General features: G+C 45.1%; 1 protein-coding gene across 8 annotated transcripts in view; it reads right to left on the bottom strand.

The window, feature by feature from the left end:
* Positions 1 to 590: 590 nt before the first annotated feature.
* The window catches only part of fbrsl1 (fibrosin-like 1), a 252,090-nt gene continuing 229,538 nt past the window's right edge, over positions 591 to 23,142 (bottom strand). For 3 of the 8 annotated variants that reach the window (XM_079161358.1, XM_079161360.1, XM_079161364.1), the window contains 13 exons: positions 16,940 to 17,360; positions 15,559 to 15,818; positions 13,887 to 14,137; positions 10,442 to 10,492; positions 10,200 to 10,295; positions 8,657 to 8,728; positions 8,506 to 8,535; positions 8,124 to 8,195; positions 7,189 to 7,321; positions 6,289 to 6,372; positions 4,946 to 5,029; positions 3,883 to 4,135; positions 591 to 3,068 (listed from right to left, as the gene is read on the bottom strand). In XM_079161358.1, coding sequence (XP_079017484.1) covers positions 1,772 to 3,068; positions 3,883 to 4,135; positions 4,946 to 5,029; positions 6,289 to 6,372; positions 7,189 to 7,321; positions 8,124 to 8,195; positions 8,506 to 8,535; positions 8,657 to 8,728; positions 10,200 to 10,295; positions 10,442 to 10,492; positions 13,887 to 14,137; positions 15,559 to 15,818; positions 16,940 to 17,360 — 3,104 coding nt within the window. In that variant the 3' untranslated portion in view covers positions 591 to 1,771. Of the gene's footprint in view, positions 3,069 to 3,882; positions 4,136 to 4,945; positions 5,030 to 6,288; positions 6,373 to 7,188; positions 7,322 to 8,123; positions 8,196 to 8,505; positions 8,536 to 8,656; positions 8,729 to 10,199; positions 10,296 to 10,441; positions 10,493 to 13,886; positions 14,138 to 14,296; positions 14,458 to 15,558; positions 15,819 to 16,939; positions 17,361 to 23,142 lie in introns of all 8 variants that reach the window. The other 5 variants (XM_079161359.1, XM_079161365.1, XM_079161362.1 and 2 more) reach the window with 4 other exon arrangements.

Raw genomic sequence — 23,142 nt, 5'->3', positions numbered from 1 at the left:
GCCTCGCGGCTCCCTGCGCGGCCCACTCCAGAGCGCCTTCCGGCCTTATTAGAAAAGCAGATGAGTGGTGTCTATGAGGAGAGGGGGGGGCGTATGAGGAGAGAGAGGAGCCTCTCCTCCACCATCCGATAGCCTGCCTCCCAGGCATTGCTCCTCTTAATGAGTCCAGACCGCGCGTCAATATGCGGCTGGGCTGCCAGTCAATACCGGTTACCTGCAACACAAACACTCAAAACCTGCTTTTATACAAAATCAATGTCCTATTAGTCCCTCCCTGTATTGCCTTGGCCCAATCTCATCGATCCCCTCTGAAGAGCTCTGCAGCCCACGTATGACAGATTATGGTCAAATGATCTCATGGCATAGGCTACTCTGCCGGCCAAGTCTGTTGCCCGTACGATTACAAATTGATAGCTTGATATCAGATGAGCAAATACTCTAAATGCTGAAAACGGAGGCACAGGCATTATTGGCAAAACTATCAACCTAACATCAACACTCAACTCAGTAAGTTTGGCTTACAGACCGATTCAGTACTTGTAGTCAGCACTGGCGATGAGTGCCATGATGAAAGACAAGCAACAAATGTATGACATTAGGTCCAAACTTTATTCCGTACATTTTAAACCAAGAATGTTCATTTTCATTTTTTTGCACGCCTAAAACTCTACTTGTTTTGTATACAAGAGTCTAAGAAAAACAACTGCACAACACCACAAGGTTGACAGAGAAAGTCCTTTTGCCGCCCACTAAAAAGTGTCCTTCTTTTCTGTCTGGGGCTGGTCCAGTTTTTGACTTGGAAGTCTTTTAATAATTCCATCATTATTTATAAACAAGTGTTAATCCAAGTATCTTTCCGTATCACCAGTATTGTCTGCTCCCTCCGGGTGATTTCTTCATTAGGGTGCTGTGTGCTGCTTTGCATAGATTGCAGATGATCCTTCTAGGCCCCCCTACAACACCCTCTCATCATACTTCTCATCCATTGGCCAGGCATGTCTGTTGCCATGATATTCAACAGGCAAGTGATTCCCCAAGTTTCATTTCATTTCATTTTTCTAGAAATGGTTAAAAAGACTAATAAATTTACACTGTAATTTCGCAGCAAAGGAATATCAACAAGTTATGTACATGAGTTTTCTTTACAGAGACTGAACAAAGACCTCATAATATATATTTATCTGCATATCTCAAAGGCAAAACAAATGAACAAAACAAATCTGTAATGTAACATTGTACATTGTCATCATTGAGGATATCCTGGTACCATGAGGTTAAATTACTGAAGGTTGAAACCAAATCCAGTCTTTACAGTGGGTCATAATGGATATGTCTCACAATCAGCTGGGATAAATATTGTAAAAGGCATGACCAATGCACAAAATTCATAGAAATTATATCTATACATGGAACAAGGATAAGAAATGTACAAACTCATTTCAGGACCTTTCCTTTTGCACGGAGCTGAAAAAAAGGTATTTGATTAATATATTAATAATTATCAAATATTTAAGTCGGATATAAACATACACATATTTATGTTCTCTTGACCGACATTATTCAACCTCCTGTCCACTAAAAATAAAGTCATGGCATGTGCTTAATCAGCCTTACACACCTTTACTTTGTACAATCATACCCTTTCCCTTAGGAAGTTTTTGCTCCTCTCTGGTTAAGAGCAGTGCATTTTGTTCACAAAAAACGTCAGATTAGGAGAGCGGGGCTTGTGTGGAGTGCGTCTAGTAAGACATTTGTGCACGTTTCTAAGAAGCTACCGAGCCTCTACCTCTTTGGGGTTGCGAGATGGGGAGTAGTCCCGTGGGTCCTGGGTGGTGAGGGGGGTAGTCCTCCTGGGTGAGGTTGGCCTGGCACTGCCGGCTGGTACAAGGGGCGGGGGCGCACTGAGTGCAGCAGTCGGGGGTGTTCTGTTCAGAGGGCCGTTGTGTCCTGTGGAGGGGCTGAGTCTAGGGTAGGGCATGCCGCCTAGGTGGGGCATAAAGGGGGCCATGTGGGGTAGATGGCCCTCCATGGGGGACTGATGCAGCTGATGGAGGCGTGCTCTGTCCAGCTCCTCCCTCAGGTGGAGGCGCTCTCGCTCCTCCGCATGCTGTCTCATCCTCTCGTGTTCCCTGCGCACCTCTAACAGGTGCTCGTGGTGAGAGTAGTCATGAGCCTCCCGTTCGCGGTAGGCTCGCTCCTGTTCGTACACGCTGGAGAATCGATGTCCCTGCTCGGCCCTGAGCTGGAAGTCCATGCGCCGCTGCAGGTCCAGGCTGCGGTAGGCCTCTCTAAGTGGGTCCCAAGGGAAGGACGGGTGGGGCAGGCGCTCTCTTCCTGCCAGCGGGCTCACTCCCATGAAGGGAGCCATGCGCGCCCGGTCTAGCACATTGAGGCTTCCCATCTGGGGCATGGCACTCATTGAAAGGGGCAGAGAGTGTGCCATGGGGACACCGTGCATGCCAGGTGCTGGAATGTCACTGCCGCGTGGTGAGGGAAGATGCTGGTGGGACAAAGGTGGGTGGTGGTGGTGCGGGTTTACAGGCTGGCTGATTTGAGCAGGGAGAGCTTGGGCTGGTGGTTGGGGGGCAGGTTCCGAACTCACCACCATGACCTCCTGCTCCTCCTTCCTCTCCTCCTTAATCTTCATGTCATTTTTCACCTTGTGGAGGAGCTCTGCGGGTGGGGGCTCTTTCCTTTCGCTGTCCTTGAGTGTAGGTGGGGGCCCACCCGCCATTTTCATGCCCTGCTCATTGATCACCGCCTTGGAGTATGGGGAGGGAGAACGTTGAGCGGGTTTGATGGAGTCTTCTGAGGATCTCCTCTCTAGCATCTCCTTGCCAGGCGAGCGGCTCTCCTTCACCTTCACATCCCCCAGCGCAGAAGACTCCCTGTGGCGCTCCAGCAGCTCCTTCTCCGCCTCACGGACCCGATCCACACTGCCACTGTGATGTCGACCCGAATCACAGGAGTTCTGGCTGTTTGAGCGTATCAGGCTGCTGATCTGGTAGCTGACTGGCGCAGAGGCCGGAGATGAACGGTTGGAGTGACGATTGCGATCCACGGAATCCCTGCAATGGCATAATAAAACTGTTTAGTTAGTGCCAGTTAAAACAAGCATCATGTAGCTGGGATGTATTTAGGGATGATTACATATCTACAATATGTGAATCATAATTTATTTTCCATCAATACAGGTTACCATGCTTGTGTCCTCCTCTGATAATGTCTACTGTCTTTAAATTTGAGTAAACCCTACGTTTTGCTAGAATATCATCCACAGAGATCCTTCCAATTATTTTTTGACAGATAACGTTTCTCAGAGCTGCTTGTTGCACGAGTTGTGTGTGTGGCCTTGTTGGATCCACAAATTCAAATGATTTCAGTTTCCACGGGTACAACTAATGGACTGGAGAAGTGTCACACTTTTTCTTTTGTCTTTGACAGTACATCTTTCTATCTCCAGAGCTGATTTGGGTGATTTGAGTGTTTTTCATTTTGTCCAAACATAATTTAATCATCTCATATATATGCTAATACTAGCTGGAAAAGGGATCATTTTTGAGGCCACGTTTTTAGAGTTGTGATCATGATTATGAGGATAGTTTTGTTATGTGTATAAAAACATTTACAATTTCTGTCCTTCACATTTGTTTTGTGTAAGATAAGGACATTTGCTCCATTGCTGTGGTTATCACATACTGCATTGAAACAATACAGTGAAGTGAGGTCCAAGGTCAAATGTTGAATTGTGATGACAGTTAAAATGGATAGTCATCACATTACAACAGAAATATAATTTTTCACGGAGTTATATCAAATATCCTCCAACTAATACCTAAAAAGTACATAAAAAAGCAGAATTAGCATCTGCCTCAAACTCACCTGTCTTTATCCTTCTCGTCCTTCCCAATGGACGAGTCTCTTTTCTCCTTTTCTCTCTCCCTTTCTCTTTCTCGTTCTCTCTCATGGCTGTTGGCTGAGCTGCTTCGCTCAGTGTCTGCGCTTTTGGGCCACTGCGGAGGGGTGGGGAAAGATGGCGGGGTGCGTCGAAGTCTGTTCCAGGTGTCGTGGTGGGGGCTGCCAAACGTGGGCAGTCCTCCTGGCCCCTCCTTGGTGCCAAACATGCTGTTGGGCCCTGGAGAGAAGGGGGAGACAGACGTGGGACCCACTGTAAGTTAATTGGGCACAAAACCTTCTTGAGGACACATAAGATGAGAAAGACTCGACAACAAAAGCTGCTTTTGTCTTTGTCTCTGGAGGTTCTCTCACTGAAGCTGTTTGAAAGAGGTAGAGGTTAATGGCTCCCCCCACCAAAGAAAAAAAAATCTACTCATTTGCTTTTGGGCTAAAGGGCTTCCTCACCCCCTCCTTTTTTTGCACTGGATGAACAGGGGAGACTCGCTTGCCCTCTGGAGCTGAGGGCTGTGAAAAGCCAAGGGAGACCTTAGCATTCCACAGCATGTCTATTCCAATCACATCCATTTTCACAACAGGGTGACCAATTTGGCACACAAAAATGGGAGAGATAAAGAGAAAGAGAGAAAGGCATAAAGAGAATGATGCAAGGGGGAAAAGAGAAAGCCCTCCACGGTGGTGCAGAGGGGGCTTGTCAAATAATTAATAGATGAATTGCCACCAAACAGCGGACCTGAGAGTGCCTGTTGGCAGCAGCACAGCCAGATTAAAGCCAGACTGTTGGGGACATGGTTGGTGGATGAAGTGGAGGCATGGAGGAGGTTTGCTGTGGTGTGGTGTGCTGCCTTGTTGGGCCTCCCTGGGCTAGAGCCGTTTTGACACAGAAACTAGAGCTAAGTGTCTTGATTTTTTTCCCCTCCCCTCCTGGCTCTTCCTGTGGTCTAACGCTGTCCTGCTCTGTTCTGTTACTGGCCACGGGGGCCAGATTGAAAGGGGGAGCGGTGGAGGAGGAGAGGGGGCCAGCGCTTACCAAGCGAAGGGTTGCCTAATCCTCCGAAGGCACTGCTTGAAAGGTTGCCGAGGCCGCCATAGGAACTGGAGCGACTGAAAGGATCTGTAAAATGCCAAACAGGGATTAGCAAAAGGGGGGGTTGGCTGGCGGTGCTCACCCCAACACCAACCCGTTCCACTCGGCTTTTCTCTTACAAGCGAGCTCTGTTTTTTTAGCGCTGCCACCCTAGCTCCCTGCCTGGTAATCCTGCAGTAGCCAGGTCGCCTGGATGCTGGATTCACTGCCACTAACTGGAGTGGAGTGTCCCTGACCCTGCTAAGGCTATTGGAAGAACATTGCTTGATGGGGAAATTCATTTTGATTTGTTGGAGCTAAGCTGAAAATAGTGCTAGGACAGGGGAATTAGAAGCTGTACAAATTAGGCTAGACAGACCACAATGATTTAAATGGAGAATTGGTGTGTGTGTGTGTGTGTGTGTGTGTGTGTGTGATGGGCTCCACTGATGCAGACTAGAGCCTCCACATGTATTGGAATAAGACAAACATTTACCCTGAGAAGTCAGTGAACAACATTCATCAACTGATAATTTGCAGTCCCATTTTAATTCACCAAAAATCCATCAGGAAATGCAGGACTTATCAACAGATTAGGGTTTAAGGATTTTCAGCTCTGGGGCTTGTTAATATATTATAGAAGACAACAATGAAGAAATCTCTTCGGCCTCACACATGAATTCCCTGGTCAGGAAAACGTTGTTCGCTAAATCTCCTCAGTGCACCATGTATTCATAAGCACAAAATGGATCGACTCGAGGGCTTATTCCATGAAATCCACTTGCCACTCTGAACCAAAACAGTGTTTCAGATAGAATGGAGGAAAATAAATGAATGGATACAAAAATAATTAAATGCACAAATAAATCCAACATCATTAACCCTTACTTATCAAACATGTAGAAAATAGCATATATGCTGTTGCACTGCATATAGTTTGTACCAGTGAGACTGAATACTAGGCGAGCTAAGTCTTTTTAATGAACCCAGACAGAGTTATTTAAGACTGTTATGAATCATGATGTCTGATTATATGATGGCTTACCTCCCCATTACCATGAAGCTCGAGTTGGCTCAAGAACTGCCGCAACTGACTGACTACAGTACAACTGGACACCATAATAAACCCTAAAATGAACCTGAGATCAACAAATATCTAGGCTTCAAATTCCACTCTGGTGGCTTGTAATGTCTTTAATAACATGAGTGGAAAGAGAGAGAGAGAGAGAGAGAGAGAGTGAGAGAGTGAGAGACGGAGAGAAAGAGGAGCTAAGTGTATAAAAAGATTTGAACATGGGGTTACTTACACTTACCTGCCAAATGGCTAGGAGGCAGGAAGCCGCTGGGGTGGGGGACGTGGCCATACGGAGAGGGAGCGGGGTGACCAGAGCCTATCAGAGGAGAGAGGATATAGCAGTGTCATTATTATATACAAATCAGACAGTTGTACATTCAAATTAACCATACAGAGAATAACCAAAATTATTACCCATCAAAAAACAATCACAATTCTGACCCCTATTTAGCCAGGACTGAAAATGTAAATGAGAGTTAACATTAAAAATCATTTTTATGCAACAGCATCACAAACCTGTTGAATATACATGTAAGCTAGAGGAATTTGGAGGTGGCTGAGTAATGCCATTAAGCAAATTAGCCATTGACATTTTGCTTTTATTGCAGCTGTTGCCTGCCAATGTGTGAGTCTATAGTTGCTTATTGAGGTCAGTTTCTGACTGTGCAACAAGCTGGCCTCTTTCACAAAACATGGTTACCATCACCCATAATCCATGAATTGTTAATGAAAGAACCAATTACAGCAGTGCCTCTGACACACCACTGCATAATTACCAGTCAAAGGCCGTTCGCCTCTCTGTTGCCCTCCAACGCAGGGAAAATCAGTCAATTACCTAACTGAGAGTCATCCATATTCATGGGAATATCTGACTCCCTTTACTGGCAAAACATTTGCAACAAAGGCCCTATAATTAAGTGAACATTACATGAGATGAGCGAAAATAAACGATGCCTTTTCATTACAGTGGTGAAGGAACAATTTCGACATACGGCTATAAATGCTCATTTGCATGAAAACTAAAATGGCACTGGAAGGCTTTGAAAAATCGGATAATTTCAGTGTTTCAAATAATTTGTCTTGTAAGATGCAGATCATCCCCCTGCGTTGGGTACTGGGAGACCTTACTGACCTGTGGAAGAGAAGAGGGGTCGTGCCAGGTCATGAGTGTACGGAAACCCTGGGAAGACTCCTGGAGCTTGTGGTCGACTGAACAGGTCCAGCTTCCCATTCATATCTAGTTTGTGAGGATCTAACTGCATCTGCTATAATCGAGAGAGGCAGAGAAAAGGAGAGGGAGACAGGCAAAAAAATAATTAGGTCGGTAGACTACAGTACCAAACATTTCTAACTACAGAGTGAGAGGGATTTATCCTCGGCTACACTGGGTGAGAGATCAGAGGAAGACAGATACATCAACAATGGCTCCATGTCTCCAATTCTGGCCAACTGTGTTATAACAAATATATGTAAGCTGATTAGGGACACTAAATCCTTGGTAACGGGGGTTCAAAGCCCGAGAAGGGCTGACACCACTGGGCATGAGGCATTAGCAGAGGATCTCCATGGCAAGGCCACACCATCCTCTGTCAGTGAGAGGAGTATTTCCACACAAGCATTTTTTTTTTGTGTTCAAATCGTCAACACAACAATTACTTCAACTACTAATTCTGTCACTGAGTGCTTTAAATGTGGCGGTTCATGATCTTTCTCTTAAGGTGGAGTGAGCCATGCACAGAGCCTTTACGTCTGCTTTGAAAGTGTAACCTTATAACTGTATTTCTAAGAATGTGATGAAGTCTTGGAGAACACTTAACAAGACGAGACACCATTTCTGTTGAATTTTGTATTGTTATTTGCTTTTACAGCATTACGTTCCTTTTTTTGTAATCTGCCTTTTCCCACCCAGATGGTTGTTCTGAATCTAGTAACACGATTATAGATTATTTTACAGGTAAAGATCCAACTATGACATGATCAGCCCTACTTATCCCATTAGCAATATACTGTATCTGGTTTTACATGACAGCAAGATTCCTGAAAGACATCATTATCCATCTCACGCACCTTCATTTTCTGCTGGTGGTGGTAGATCTGCCATGCGATCTGGACATGCACTGCACACCACTTGCCAGGTTTCTAAAAATTTTGAGAGAAACTGAGGTTAGCCTGCTGGCTTTGCTATAGGAAGCTAAAAATGGATTCTGGCATTGATATTTTCTGGCCAAACTACAAAGTGGGAACTCCTCAGAATTTTCAACCAGGAAACGGATTAAGAAAATCTAACCCTGACTTTAGCTCAATAGAGACCTCAAAGCTATCCTTAAATGCAGCCAATACCCAGAATTTTCTTGATCAGGAGTTGATGAAAAATTAGCAGTTTTAGACTTTGTGGCCTGGCCAGAGAGATGAAACATTTTACAAAACATTGGACAGGGCAACCACTTACCCTAACAGATGTCCTGTATGGATCTGTTATCTGTATGGACAAACGGACAATCATTATCATCAATAACAATGATAAATAGTCACGTCTGGCTTTCACTAAAAGACACAGAGGAAGAGCAGAGTGGTTCGGGAAGCTATGGCCTGATGCTTACCCGTGGATCCTTCTGTAGGAGTGTGTGAGGTACTCCTCCAGGACGTCCCCCAACGTCGATGGAATTCGATGCCTGACAGAGAGAGAGAGACAAAAGGAAAGGGATACATGGTGATCAACCAAATCTACGAAATGTGAAACATTTATAGATCAGAGAAAGAGGAACTGAATGTCCTATTTACTGTACACTACGGCATACACAACACTTTAGCCTCATAAAATGATTCTCAAAATGATTATATGAGGTCATATTACTTTGAGGAAGAGTATCTTCAGCATAAAATGGAATACTATATTTAATTGTAATTTGATATATTGCATGATACATAACAGTATTTCAATAATAGGTATCACTCCCACTATCTCAATGTCCTCTCTTACAATCCAAACATACAGTAGTACAGTTCAAGGTTGATGTCCAGGGCATGGGAACGCGAGAAGCACTGGAGGATCCTCTAGTTAGTGATAGCATCACTCTAACCTTATATCCTCCTTCAGCAGCACGATCACTAATCCTCAATGACTGCTACTGTAGATAAAACTGTGATGAAGCTGCAGACGCCGAGCCATGCCAGAGTAACACATCTCTGATCTCTCCGATCTCCTCTCTAAGTGCCTAGATCAGCTTTATTAATCCATCCCTACGTTGGGGATAGGAAGATCCTGCAGGGTGACCTGGGTCACCAGACCCCACAAACAAACACACATCCCAAGACCCCCCCCCCCCCCCCCCCCCCACAAGCTCCTCTCCAAGAATACTTAGCAGGGGCTTTGGACTGTTCCTTGAACCATCTGGAGGGACCTTCAACAAAAGGGCCCCCCGTAAAAGAGCCCCCTGGGAATATGGCCAGCGGATTTAGGCCAGCTTTGATTGGTGGCTTACACCGGGTCACAGCCGCTGGGCATCTGCCAGACAGGCTCACACCCTCCCACTTATTCCCGTCCCTCGCATCCCCCTCGCATCCCCACCATCTTTCTCATCTTTGGCATGGCCTGCCACGGCTCGCAAAGTTCTGACCCTGGTTCAGGTTCAGGTATTATAAATGGATTTTAATAGGATGGCTTGAGGATTATTAAAATCCTATTTCATGTTTTCAGTGGTCAAATCTCTGCTGCTTTTCTCACCAAAGACAGAGAGCCTGGACTTCTTTACTTGTTATTTCTTCTACTGATATACCCTTCAAGGATATCTAATTTATGATGTATTCAAATATGCAGATTTTCCCAACCAAAAACTACAGCACCGTGTTTCTGCTTGTTAAATCAGTTGCTTTTGTGATCTTTTGCAGCCTTTTTGACCCATGCAAAGTACTATTTACATACAATAGGGAATTACATTTCTTTTTTAGACTGACAAAAGGTGACTCTAAATGTGCATGTCATTTTTTTGAAGACTAAAAAAGTATGTCAAAACTGCATGCTTATCATTTAAAATTTGTATTTCAATTGTGCACAAGCTTGTGTGATTTTTTTTGAGTCCATGCTTCCTTAAATTCTCAGTATGTTTGTAGATCGTGGGTTGAGGGTGGGGATGTGGGGCTGACCTTGGGCTGGAAGGCTCCTTGCAGCGAGCTGAAGGGTCCTGAGTGTGGGAGCAGCGGGGGCATGCCTGGCATGGTGGGGGGATAGGAGGGGAAGAACTGGGGAGAAAAGAGGAGGGTGGGAGATACAAAAAGACACAAAAGAAAATCATACAGAGATACTTACAGGACAGCCACAATCAATGCTCTCACGGCTCCATTCAAATATGTCAAAATGTAATTTAGAATGAAAATATGAAACTCACGTTTGAATGTCTGATAAAGGGATTGTCCAGTTTGGGGGCGTATTTGTCGAACTGAAAGAAATAAAAGAGAAAAAGAATTAGGACACACAATGATATATTTTACCAAGATCCAATAATAATAACGTCTCATTATTTTTACATCACAAAAACAAAACACATGATCAACATCTGTAACTGGTAATAAGCAGGGTTCTGATCCAGAATAATTAGCCCTGGAGTAAAGCAGCTGGCTTGCACTGGTCATGGGTTCACTTCAGCGGCATGGTCAGATAGGCAGTTCAATTACTAACAATACGAACACTTTAGCACACTGCCAAGATGAAGGCAGCCTGCATGATTTTCCAATCGAGCATACAGAGGTTGGGCGTGGAGGCCCAGCTTGGAGAATCAGACCATTTTAAAACCAGACCAGTAGTTTCTATTTACTGGAAAATTTGTAAAAATGTGAATCAAATTGCCTTTGACTGCTATGGAGTTCTGTTATTATTGCAACCAGCCGATGGTATAGAGGGGGGGGTGTAGAGACATGCACCAATTCTCTGTACATAAAATCCTGGAAAGAATATATGGAGCCTGTTGTTTGACTTTTATGATTGAAACTCAATCGGGTAGATGACATTTGCAATGGGAGATAATTTAGGACAGATCAGCATGAAACTGATACAGCCTTGACATGCTGAATTGATGCGAGGAAGCCTTTTCAGCAGGCAGAGCTTATGCCTAACAGAATAATCTCAATTGGAATTTGCCGCATAAAAACTATGTTGTTGCATGAAAAAAAGATTCTGATCATGTCCTAAACACATGGGAATCTAGTCAGTAAGCTGAGAAGCAGTGGAGGGAGGGAGAGAGGGAGAGAACCGAGAATGTTGCCCAATGTATGAATGGGGACTTTATACGTCTGTTCGCAAGCCAATACTGGCTCTCTATTTCGAAATGGGCTAATTACAACTGACAGTAACTTATTTCTATTCCGCAAATACACAAACCATTTGCAGGTACTTTTTGCGAGTGTTTTCATAAAGCTCTCTTGGCAGGCGCATATGTTTTGGGTTTACATAAAACAGGAAAATGAGTGGGTATGAACCAGTGTTTCTGCGTGCGTGTGTGCAGCGACACGGGTGGTTGAGAGGGGAGCGGGAGTAGGGTTGGCTAAGCGGCTAGTGGAGAAAAAGGCCCTCTGGTGAAGCAGGGCCATTCACATCTGGACACAAAATGGCTGCAATGGTGTTGGCGGCTCTGTTCGTGGGCGATAATGGGCCCAAATCAAAGACAGACAGCCTACTGAGAGGAAACGCCGAGCCAGCTTCCGAGCTCATTAAACAGATCCTCTGCATTTCAGAAGGCGCGGCCTGTTTTATGTCTGACACTGTCAGAGGGATTTTGGCCGCTTTACGATCTAGTAAAAAAAAAAAAAAAAAACTCTTGCCCTGGTAATTTATGGTGCCTGTCACAGTTTTATAGTAAACAGCTTTGGCTAATTAAAGTTTAATATTTCATCTTATAACAATTAAGGATATTGCTTGTCCAAAGACATGGCAGGGGCAAGGAGACAGGGTAGGAAAGACACTCAGTGCTGCCATTTGGCAAGCCAGCTGCTTGAGGGTGTTAAACAATAAACAAAAATAGAGGCTTCATAATTTCATTAATTACAGCCATTAGCCAAGCACTGTTACATAGCTGAAATGACATGGAGCGTCTAGAGAGGAGGAGAAAATAAAAAGAACAAGAGAGAGAGAGAGAGAGAGGGGGGGGAGGAGGAGAGAGAATATGCACAACTGGGCAACACTTGGTTTGCCTTTTCATGACAATACAGTAAAAAACAACAACCACAACATCATCATTACTACTGCCACTCTAAGCAAACGGCAGAGAGAGAAAAAAACAGCATTATTACTGAGGAGAGGAATGGAGGGGAAAAGGCACGAGTTAAGTAACAACACAGTTTCAATTAAAAGGAAAAAAACAGCAGAAGACATTAACGGCAGTCTCAAATCCCATCATAACAACACAATCAGAGATGGGGGGGGGTATGACCATCACGTGCTACATAATACCAGCATTAGTGAGATGAGGAAAACCGCCTCTTTCATCTTCAAATAGAGGACTGTGTACTGTACATAATTCCTACCGGGTAAGGAATGATCAGCAGACCAGATAACGTGCATGTGTGTTGGCTGAAGAATGGTCTTAACGGTCTCTATACTTATCGGAGACTGTGCCATAAATACCAGAGCTTTGATTTCTAATGAACAGGATGGGGGTAATCTTGCAGCGGGGCCTTAATGGGACCTCAGGCTCTTAATCAGAGGTCATGACATGATGGATTAGATCTATTAGACTAATGCCAAAAAGCTACAAATGGAGGCCCCGTCTGAATCCACTGTCAGAGATTGCTGTGCATTTAAAATGATGGATGAATAGTCATAACCTTTTTTCCCTTGTACTAATCTGAGAGCTGCCAGTATTTGACCGCCGCCCCCTTCCTCTGAGACTTGACGGCAGTCAAAGCATGGAAGCAATTACAAACATTATCAAAATAGTTTTGCAATGATGTCACCCCCCCCCTTTCATCCACAATGAGGTCATTTGATCAACTGCAAAGGCTTTGAATTTGTCAAAGTTGTGTGCACACACACACACACACACACACACACACACACACCACGTGACAAGGAACTTTCAAACAAATATACAAGTCTGCAGGAATGCATTCACACAAACACACAGATCTGTTTGACTGCGCCTTTGTTGCTCCTTGTGGGAGAATAGGCAAATGAAAACATTCAAATCCATTTAAAACACATCCATATGCAAACATTTGAAAAGCCTGCCTTCAGGCAGTACCCCTTTTTGATCCTTGGCAAACACTGAACTGCAAAATATATGTCAATGTTTAAACAAGGGCGATTCATTTATATAAAATTTTGTAACAGTGGTTTGGCAGACATGCCAGGAGTCAGAACAGGGCCACTATGCAAAGTGATGTATTCTATGAATGTACAGTTTTAAATATAGTTCCACTATGGATGAAGAAGTTGCAAAGCATTGAAGTATAATTTATGTGCTTGGTTGGGTTTGACCAACCTGAGCAGCAACTAACCCGTACGTGGACGAGCTAGAAGATAGTGTGTGTGTGTGTGTGTGTTAAAGAAAGTGGCAGCTAGTGGGCTACATCTGCCAAGCATTTGTCCTTATTAGAGTAGAAAAGATGTGATGCTCCCAGCTTCTCATCAGCCCTCAGACGTTACCAGTATGCAGAAATCAAAAAGCAAAATTCCAACTGAATCAGTATCATATTTTTTGAAGGGAGGGGTTTCTACAGCTACGGGTCATATTTGGTGAAAAAAAGGGAGGAATTGATTGAAGAGGAGACTGGGAGGGGTGACAGGTGGGTGGGAAGTTACGGGAGCTTTTCTTATTTTAATTTTTTACTTATCCTCACATTTCTGGCTTGGGTACGCACCATGGGGGGTGCGGTGGGCGGGGTGAGGATGGCGGCCGGGGGCAGACTGGCGGGGAAGGGCGTAAAGGTGTGCTGGTGGGTGTGTTGGTGCTGGTGCATGTGCTGGTGTTGGTGAAACTCGGCCCTCAGGAGCGAAGCGGGGGCCAGTGGTGAGGCGGACGGCCCCCGGCCCCGCTCTGAACTCTGAACCAGGAAGCGGTTGTTCAGCTCCTGCCTCAGGAGGTCATGCTCTGTAAGAAAGGAGAGCGAGGAAACCCCCCCCCAAAAAAAAATAATCAGGGTGGGGGTGGGGGAAGGAAGGGGGGGAGGGGGGGGGGACACAAGAAAAAAAGGCAAGGGCGCCCAGTCAGTCTTCACAACAAGAGTAGAAGAGAAAAGAAAATAGTCACCTGGCATTCTCTGTTTCTCCAGCTCATGCTGTGAGGGTTTTCTACGTGGGGACTCATTTGTGGTGGTAAGAGAGTTGCCTGTGACAATGTGCCAATCAGAATCCCCGAATGAGGCTGGCAATACATGATTGGTTGGTTGAATGATATCAACAGGCTGGTATCTAAAGACAAGAAAGAACCAAGAGTCATCCCAGCAGAAAACACACACACACACTCTTGCCCTCTATCAGAAAGTTAATGCACAGCTGGCATATTTATTACATATTTTGGAGATACCCATCATCGCTGGATACATTTGTTTCCTTCTATTGCAGCATGAAAAAGTTTGTTTTGAGGAAGCAGTTGACCATGTTATCAAATTTGCTACAAATCACATATTGTAGGCAAGAGAAAACATGATTCTGGTTGTTGAGGTTGCATCAGTTTACTGACTGGGTGAACCATGTTTCAACACGTGAGTGTTAATGAGCTGCTTTCAGTATTCTGAAGATGTCTCCAGCTGTGACGATTGCCCAGTTGCTAGCTGACATTTTCCAGACTTCGAACGGTGACCTCATCCCTCTAACTCACTTCTAAAATGATAAAGCTACTATAAAAGAGACTGAAGTATGATGTTCTCCACCAATCAGCACATTAAAGCATGTGACTTACAGAAGAGGCAGCCGACTATTGCTTTGATATATTTGTGCTGCAGAATCAAAAAGGATCAATAAGTAAAGAAATACTTATTATTAAATACATGGGCACTTACCATATCAGCCAATCATATATGAACACTTGACTCGTTTCATTTTGTAATCAACTCAATAATACGGGTTGAAGACTAGTTCTAGAGTTAATATACATTGGTACTGTAACATTCTTTGCATAAGTTAAGACTTTTTTTCTTAGAACTGTAATTCTAACGTAAGTACAGTACAGCCGTGCAGTCAAGTCTAGTTACTTAAAACACACCCTGGAAAATAAAATGGCCACATCACTATAGAAAGTGTCACACAGCCTTTGTTCAGAGGGTAAATGCAAATTATTACACACCAACATTCAAAGATGCAGTAAAATTTGTCATAAAAAAAGATTACAAAAACATGCGTTAGACACTTCTGATAAAGAAATGTCAGAAATTGGTACAATGAATACCACTAATGTTTGTAGCTCTTTGTTATTTTGTCAAAAATATGTAAACTAATTCAGCTAAAAAGTACACCGAATGTCTGCAGTGAAGCTAGCAACTTCTAGCAACCATGTGGGATGCACGGTTTTACCTGGGTAGGGGGTGCCGGCGGGGTGCCCAGGCACTACTAAACTGTTGGTCGGTAAGGTCGGTGGTGGCGGCAGTGTGGCTGGGGTTGCAAACATGGCCGGATGGCGATGGGCCGGGCTCCGTAGGGAGGAATAGTGCGAGGTAGAGAGATTAGCTATAGACAGGGGCAAGGAGGGGGCGGAGGATGGGAGCCCGCTGACGTGGTGGTGAGGGGATGGGGGCAAGTGCTGTTTGGGAAAACCCAATGGACTGCTTCTGTGGCTAAAGATTTAATGGGAGACAAAGGGAAAAAATAAAATTCTCCATTTAAAAAATGATAATTTATTAATGCAAAGGAATACAATATATTAATTGACATTGTTCAGTCGGAACGCAGCAGTGTGACACATTCAGGGAAAGTACTACTGCCTTGTGCAGCTTGTTTTATACGTCATATCTTCGTGTACATTTGTTGTAGATCTGTGTTCACTTTGCTTTGCTTCTAGCTCAGCTGTTGGTTCAGCCGTACTGAGAATGTGTTTGACACTTTGCTTTGACAACATAAGTATGATTTTCCAATAAAACTTTTGACATTGAAATAAAAAAGGCGAGCGCAGACTTTGAGATGAGGTGAAACAGGAAATAGTTGAGTGGTGCTGTATGCTCCAGAGTGTTGCTCAATAAAAAACACTAAATCTGACGGCTGGTTATTACAAGTGGTGGAAAATCAATAACACATGAAAACAGTCAATATTGTGTAGAATTGTACAGTACTCTGTACTTGTCGCATCAGACTACATTGTCCTAATTTTGGTTTATTTATTGCCCCCCTAGACTGACAGGAACATTAAAGGAGTGACAGTTTTGTCCGTTTCTGATTAAATGTAATCTGCCAGGCTGAATACCCATGTGCCGTCTTCTTTGTTTACCTTTTTTTTCTTACGTCTCCGGCTTCTACTGGTAACCCCGTGTTTAACGTCACATTGCTATACATTTTGGTAATTCCCTCAGGCAAAGTCTGCAGAAATGCAGACTTACGGAAAGGGTTCATAAAGGGCATAAAATGTCAGCGAGAGAGCCCTCAAACACTCACTGACAGTGGGACAGCCACATTGCGTGAATGTGACGTAAAGTCTGTGAGTCTTTGAGTGTGGAGATTGGGCCTTATTGAGATTTATAGTGAATCTTACACAGACATATCTAAGCTGACCAACTAAGGTTGAAATGCTGCCGAGTATGGTACTAACACAGCATCAGTGCATTACATGTCTAACGTGCGTACACTCAGTAGTGTGTGTGTATTTTTTTGTTGTTGGCTGGTTTACATTTTGAATCAGGCACAAACGATTCCTTTCTTGTACGTCACTGCACCCGCAACAACACGTATCCATGTTACAACGTACCTGATGTCGTGGAGGCTGTTGTACTGCAGCGGGTGATGCACCTGGTGGCTGATTACTGGCCGTGCATGGTGCTGCGGGGGCGGAAGAACACGGGCCTCCTGGTGCAAGTGTGGGTGAGGAGGGTGGGGCTGGGTGTGGGGTGGCCCCCTCAACAGGGGAGGGGTAGGGACACGGGGCAGAGGGTGCTGCTCCTTCTTGACACTGAGAGGTGGCGGGGTGGGGAGCCACGACCTAGGGGGCTCTGGGGGGGCCGCCGCTGCAGCGGGGGCAGGGGAGCCCGTAGGCGCCGAAGCTGGGGTGGGGCTGGGCACGGGAGGCGTGAAGGGCACCTCACTCTTGCTCTGCTCCTGGCTGCGCTGTAGCCCTGATACTTTGGCTGAGCTACAAGTCTTGGACTCTGGACTGTCATTCGTTGGCACACCTGAGAAGACATGAAACGGCAAAATGTAAGAAGAACATTTGTAAACTCCAATCTGACAAAGTTCATCGGATGGTGTCAATCGTTGGCGATGTCTAACGTGAAGCCATTTCCTGTTTTTATTCAAAAACATCTGATGCCTAAATCAGATAGCAGATAAACAAGAACAGCTACTGTGTGTATTCAGAGGGTATACATGATTAATGATACGTAAAACTCAATTTCCTTCTATAGAATGCTGTCCAAACGTCTTCTGCCCAAAGTTCCTCTAGTTCTCTTCTCCCTAGGTTCCATTAAGTGTTTAATCAGGTCATTTTCATGCTTGACTATAATCAGATGATCCAATTTCTTCCCGCGATCGAGTCAGTATGAATAAATCACAGCTAATTAAAGTTAAATGTCGGCCCCTATTCAAGGCTTTGCTGAGCACACAATCTGGCATGAAATAATTATGTTTCAATTGTGCTGCGAGGAGAGATCGTGGCCCTTTATCTTGGCCTTTCTGCCACTGCGCCTTTCTACACCCCCCCCCTCCCTGATCTTTCAGGGGATTTAGGAAACCACAGCGAAGCACTCTGAACCCGACCACTTTGTCTTTACCATTCATCGGGGGTCTTTTCGACAGACAAGAAGCTTTTATAATCAGCATTCCACTGAACGACTTTTCATACTTAGGCTGTTGCAATTTAATGACTGTAATTATATGCTATTGTAGCAGGAAAATGAAAGTGGCAGAAAATGCAGCATCTCGAACACCTTTTACATACAAAAAAAATCTCAAAGCACTTATGAATCTTAATGAAGAAGAGAATGCATTATCCTCTACTTCTTTCAGCGCTAAAAGAAAAGCAAAATGGGTCACAAAGAAATTCGAGTTTGAGGAGATGGTAACTAGTGCTACAACTACAATAGCTACAACACTACTATAGCTGCTGAACTCAGCAAAGACGCGAGTGGTGGAGTTTGATTTAAGCACAGAAACATCACATGCATAGAAAATCAGAGAAAGAAAGTGTTCACACACTGATAAAGAAAGATAGACACAGAGGAAGAGCGAAGACAGCCTGGTGGCGCTGAGGCTCTCTAAGCAGCTCTAATCTACAGCCAAGATGCAGCAGTACTTCAGTCAGAAGGCTTACTAGTGCCTCAATTAAAAAAGCTCCACGGGCACTCTCGACGGTAACAAAAAATGAGAAGAGCCGAGAGCCGCTGTCAAGCCAGTGAGAACTCTACATGCAGCCCACTAATGGAATATCCAGTCCCTATTAACAGCCTGCTTAATCTTTCAAGGATCCCAACACCCATAAAAAGACCAATAAAAAGGCAGGGCAAGAGCTTTTATTTTTTTTTATTTGTTGAGCACCTCCTCCCTTGCTCTTTGCGTTTTATAGGAGAACTGGGGCTGGCTAAGGTGTCACGATTTTCAAATGAATTCGGGGGTCCAGGCGTATATAGACCTCCAGATTTATACGGGTCTGGGATTTGGATTAAACTGTCAGGCTCTCGTCCCTGCAAGCGAGAGAGAAAGAGCAAGACTGAAGGCAAAGACAGAGAGACGGGCGCAGGCAGACAAACGGGCGATGAAGCAAATATCCAGTCAAAATGTCGCCGTTGGGTGATGTTGCCGTGGCAACCTGTTCTCCCAGACACAATGCGAGGCGAGTGATTCTGAAGGAAGTCTCGCTACGACCACTAGGAGAGGGGTTTCTAATACTAATGCTGGGAAGCCAGGGCCACAGCCAGCGCCGGGTTATCTTAACGATGACTCTAATGGGCTCTAATGGAGGCAGGGAAGTATCAGCCCGGATCAACCCATCCCTCATTAAAATCACTCCGCAAGCAGAGACACACACATGCACAAATGCACAACAGAAGACACAAAAGTTTTCAGTGTAGCCATGTTACACACACACACACACACACACACTAGAGCCCTAACATCTTCATGTCACAGAAGGGCAGCACAGCGAGAAAAACCTGACCATATTTATTGGAGATAGAATTTGAATTACTTCTTTGCTTCAGAAATGATGGCAACAGTGGAGGATATATTCTTGTTATATATAAATGTAGAGTTGAGTGAAAGCCCTTTAAACTGCAGGTCCAGCTTCTATAGCAGCAATCAGGCTGTCAAGAGTAGTGAACAATTAATGGTAGAAAACACTGTTACTGTGAATACTTATAGATTGCTTTTGCACCGTTTTGTTTCAGCGGCAGCCATTTTGAGTGTAACCTAATGCGCAGTGTTAACAAGATGACAGGAATGCCTCTCTGACACATGTCACCTGAGGGCTATATGTAGCAAAAATCACGGTTTTGCAACAAACACTGTCCCCTCGCCGCAAATCCGCACAACTGTCAACTGGAGTCTCAGGCATTTCAGCAAACTGCCAAATTCTGCATTTGTTTTGATCTTCCTTTCCTCGGGACATGGAACACACTTCCCTTTCCCTGCAATCACATACTGAGGGAAACAGTAGGCAAGCCACAGGCAGTCATGTGAAACAAATGCCATACGAGTGTCTGTACAGAATAAGTGTTGTCCTGAAGCCCTGCCCCGCAAACCTGAGCAGATGGTGTGAGTGAGTCAGGCAGGTTGGAGGGCAGCCCGGTGGTGGGGGGTGGCCCCCCCCCCCCCTCACACTCTCCCGTTAGCTGGGTTAGTGCACCAGGGGGACAGGGACATTCCCAGGGGGGTGTTGGCAGGTCTGCTCACCAGATGACATCTCATCCCAGTATTGATCTTTTTATAGTTGTTCCTGTGGCACTGCTTACTCGGGGGGATTGGGCCTTGCCCTGTCCACCCGTGCCTGAGTTTGCAGTGATATGGGGTGGGGGGATGGAGTGGTAGAGAAAGGAGGGACACAGGGACTATGGTAGCAGACGGGCAACTGGGACTCGCTGGTCATGACTGATTTGTCCAGCAGGGACTCTGGGGTGAACAGTGTCACTACACAGCTGTTCCTGCCTCCTATATCCTTCACTTGTGACCCTGTTTGTCCCAGTGGAACATCTGGAGAGCTGGCACCGGTCTGGTCCTGTGTGGCCTTTATGCAGCCAGATGGCCTAGCTTTGAATGGCTTGGACCAGTCTGGAATGGCTTGGCCTTGAGCTGGACTAGGATGGGCTGGGTGTCATCATCAAAGAGACCCTCGCTGTGATCAGGATAGCCCTCTAAGGCACGGTCTGTTGACACATGCCATGTCAAGAGCACAATGCAGAAGCCCCGAAGGACAGCACTGCATTCTCCGGCTCTCCAATGCTTTGAGTTAAAAAGCATTCACTTGAAAAACGTTTTGGTTTAACCACTTTATTTCAAATACACACCTGGCTACCTGCAAATGGGCCCAACGACCGCATGAATGAGACAAGGGCCCTCGAGAAGATTCTCATTCGGCCTCCAACTAAAACCCTCAGCAAACTTATGCTGTGAATGCAAATGAGTGTGTTACATAAATTACCTGCGCACCATGCCAGTATATACAACAGCCAGGGAAATAGAACCTGTATGCAAAAAGCCTTTTCAGAAGAAATACAAGGGTATGCAAATTATCTCTATGACAAGGGGGGGTCGGGGCTAAGAGAAGCTTTAGGCCACTGGATATTCTCATATAGTAGGCAAACACTGCGGTTCACTCCCTTCATGGCTTTGCTAAGGCGTAAACAGTCAAGGCACTGATAAAATAAGGACATGAACAGACAGATATTTAAATGAAGCTGCATATCGGCTGAAAGACGTTGGAGGATGCAGAAGGTATGTGAGAATGCACGCTGACTTGATCCGTCTCCCGCTGGCTCTGGTTGACAGAATATTCTGCTGCTCTTGACGGTTGAGCTCACAATGATTTGGTTTTTGTTCCTCTCTAGACAAGCAATCTGCACAGAGCCACGGCTTAGCTCACGAGTGAGTGACTGTGGAAGATGGCTGTAACAGATACTGGCAGAAGGCAGGAAACCGCAGTCTTGCCAATCAACACTTCATTGCTGTGAGGTATTCTGCCATTAAAAAAAAAAAAGGTGGGGTGATTTGAACAAAATTATTTTGCATGAGAGGAACAGAAGGGCTGAGCAGTGTTGAATCATTGTGCTAATAATAAAATCATAGGAGAAATTTGCAATGGCTTGCTTTCCCTCACACTATTTAATCTGCCTCGAGCATCTCCAAGCTGGTAACGAGGGGAGCCAAGGCGACGTTTTTGCAAATCACTCAGAGATGTTAATGGGGGAGTGGACGAGGAAAAAACAGGCCAAGATAGCTAAAGAGTGGGGACAGCTGGCACGTTTCAATTATTTCTCTCTGTCTCTTTGCCGCAGCTGACAAAAGGAGTGGATGGCAGCAGAATGGGGATGGGTGTTAAGCTGTAACACGTTTACAGTCAAAGCCCAGGCATAAATTGAGAACCTAATGTTCATTTCAGAGAGCTGGCAGCTCAAGCTGCGGGATGAATCAGTTTTTCCTGTGCATATTGGATCCCAATTCAAACACCAGCCATATGGTGCAGGACACATATGCACAAATTCACCTCTCATGGCACCCATGCCAGCGCTGTGAATGGGAGGCAAATGACGTCAAGCAAATCTTTAAATTGGAAACGAAAGAGAGAGAGAGAGAGGGAGAGAGAGAATGACAGAGCTCTAAATGTTGTCTGTGTCATATAAGGTCTTGTGGTCCTCTAAAAGCAGTGTAAACCATCATTAACCCCTGGCTTTAACGTGCTGCAGAAAAGCAAGACGCCTCCACACTCACAATACACTGTTCTTCTCTCTGAATCTCCATCAGGGCCCATCCCCCTGCAGAGCTGGTTCTAACAGAGCTCATGTGCTCTGCGACTGCCATCAGACTCAGCCTCTCATGAACACAGCTGGGTCATCTAAGGTCAGTGCCACTGGGCTCTCCTAAATAAAAGGGTGGACATCTTGGATCTTTGGACAGAAAAGCTCAAGTCTAATGGCTCCTCTGACACGGCCCACCCTGCCAGTCAGGAATTTGACCCCTTTCACTGTCACTGACCCATCACCGACCCCGGTGACCATTCTTACCCTGAGGCCGCTGGGGACAGACAACAAACAGGAGGGGAGAACTGAACTTTAAGAATTCATTTTATGTTGAAAAGAAGGGGAGCCTTCAGGAGTTATTTGTTAAAGGCTGCAAGCACTCGCCTTATCATTTCATTAATTAGCATGACACGCCTGCCTGATGGACTTGAACGCCGCAGCGGCAGCTGTCTCAATTGATTACGGCAGTGGACGTGGTGCTGCAATTATCGAGGTGACTGGAGACAACGCCTGCCACTTCTAATAAAAGACTTAACTCCTGTTTCCCACATCACAGCACAGCAGTGGGAGGACAGTGGCAGCCTCCCTGTGTCTCCCATACCTTTAAGACCTTTTCAGAGTCTCTCCATGGGCTGCTGTGGATCGCAGTGTGGGCTGTAGTTCTGGAGCAGCGTGTCAGCTTTACTTAAGCTTGCATAACGCCTGAACATTATCACTTTGGTGCCCCACAGGAAAGCATGCTCTATTAGCCCACCAACTGGCTCACAATCCACGGAGAATGGAAGGAAAGGAGGTAGGAAAGAAAGGGAGAGGGAGAAAGAATGAGATATAACAGACACAAAGCTTTTGCCAGGAAGACCAATTTCAAGCAGAAATGAAGGGAGTGAGTGCTAAGCAATGTAAACAGAAGCAATGCTTTCCATCCTCATTTCATGTATGAACATGCATGGAGCCCACATGCCTCTAAGTGGATATAATATTATCTTTCAGTGCCGCACTGATTACTTCT

The sequence above is a fragment of the Pholis gunnellus genome, assembly GCF_910591455.1.
Source record: "Pholis gunnellus genome assembly, chromosome: 6".
NCBI lineage: Eukaryota > Metazoa > Chordata > Actinopteri > Perciformes > Pholidae > Pholis > Pholis gunnellus.
This window is presented reverse-complemented; position numbering and strand designations above follow the sequence as displayed.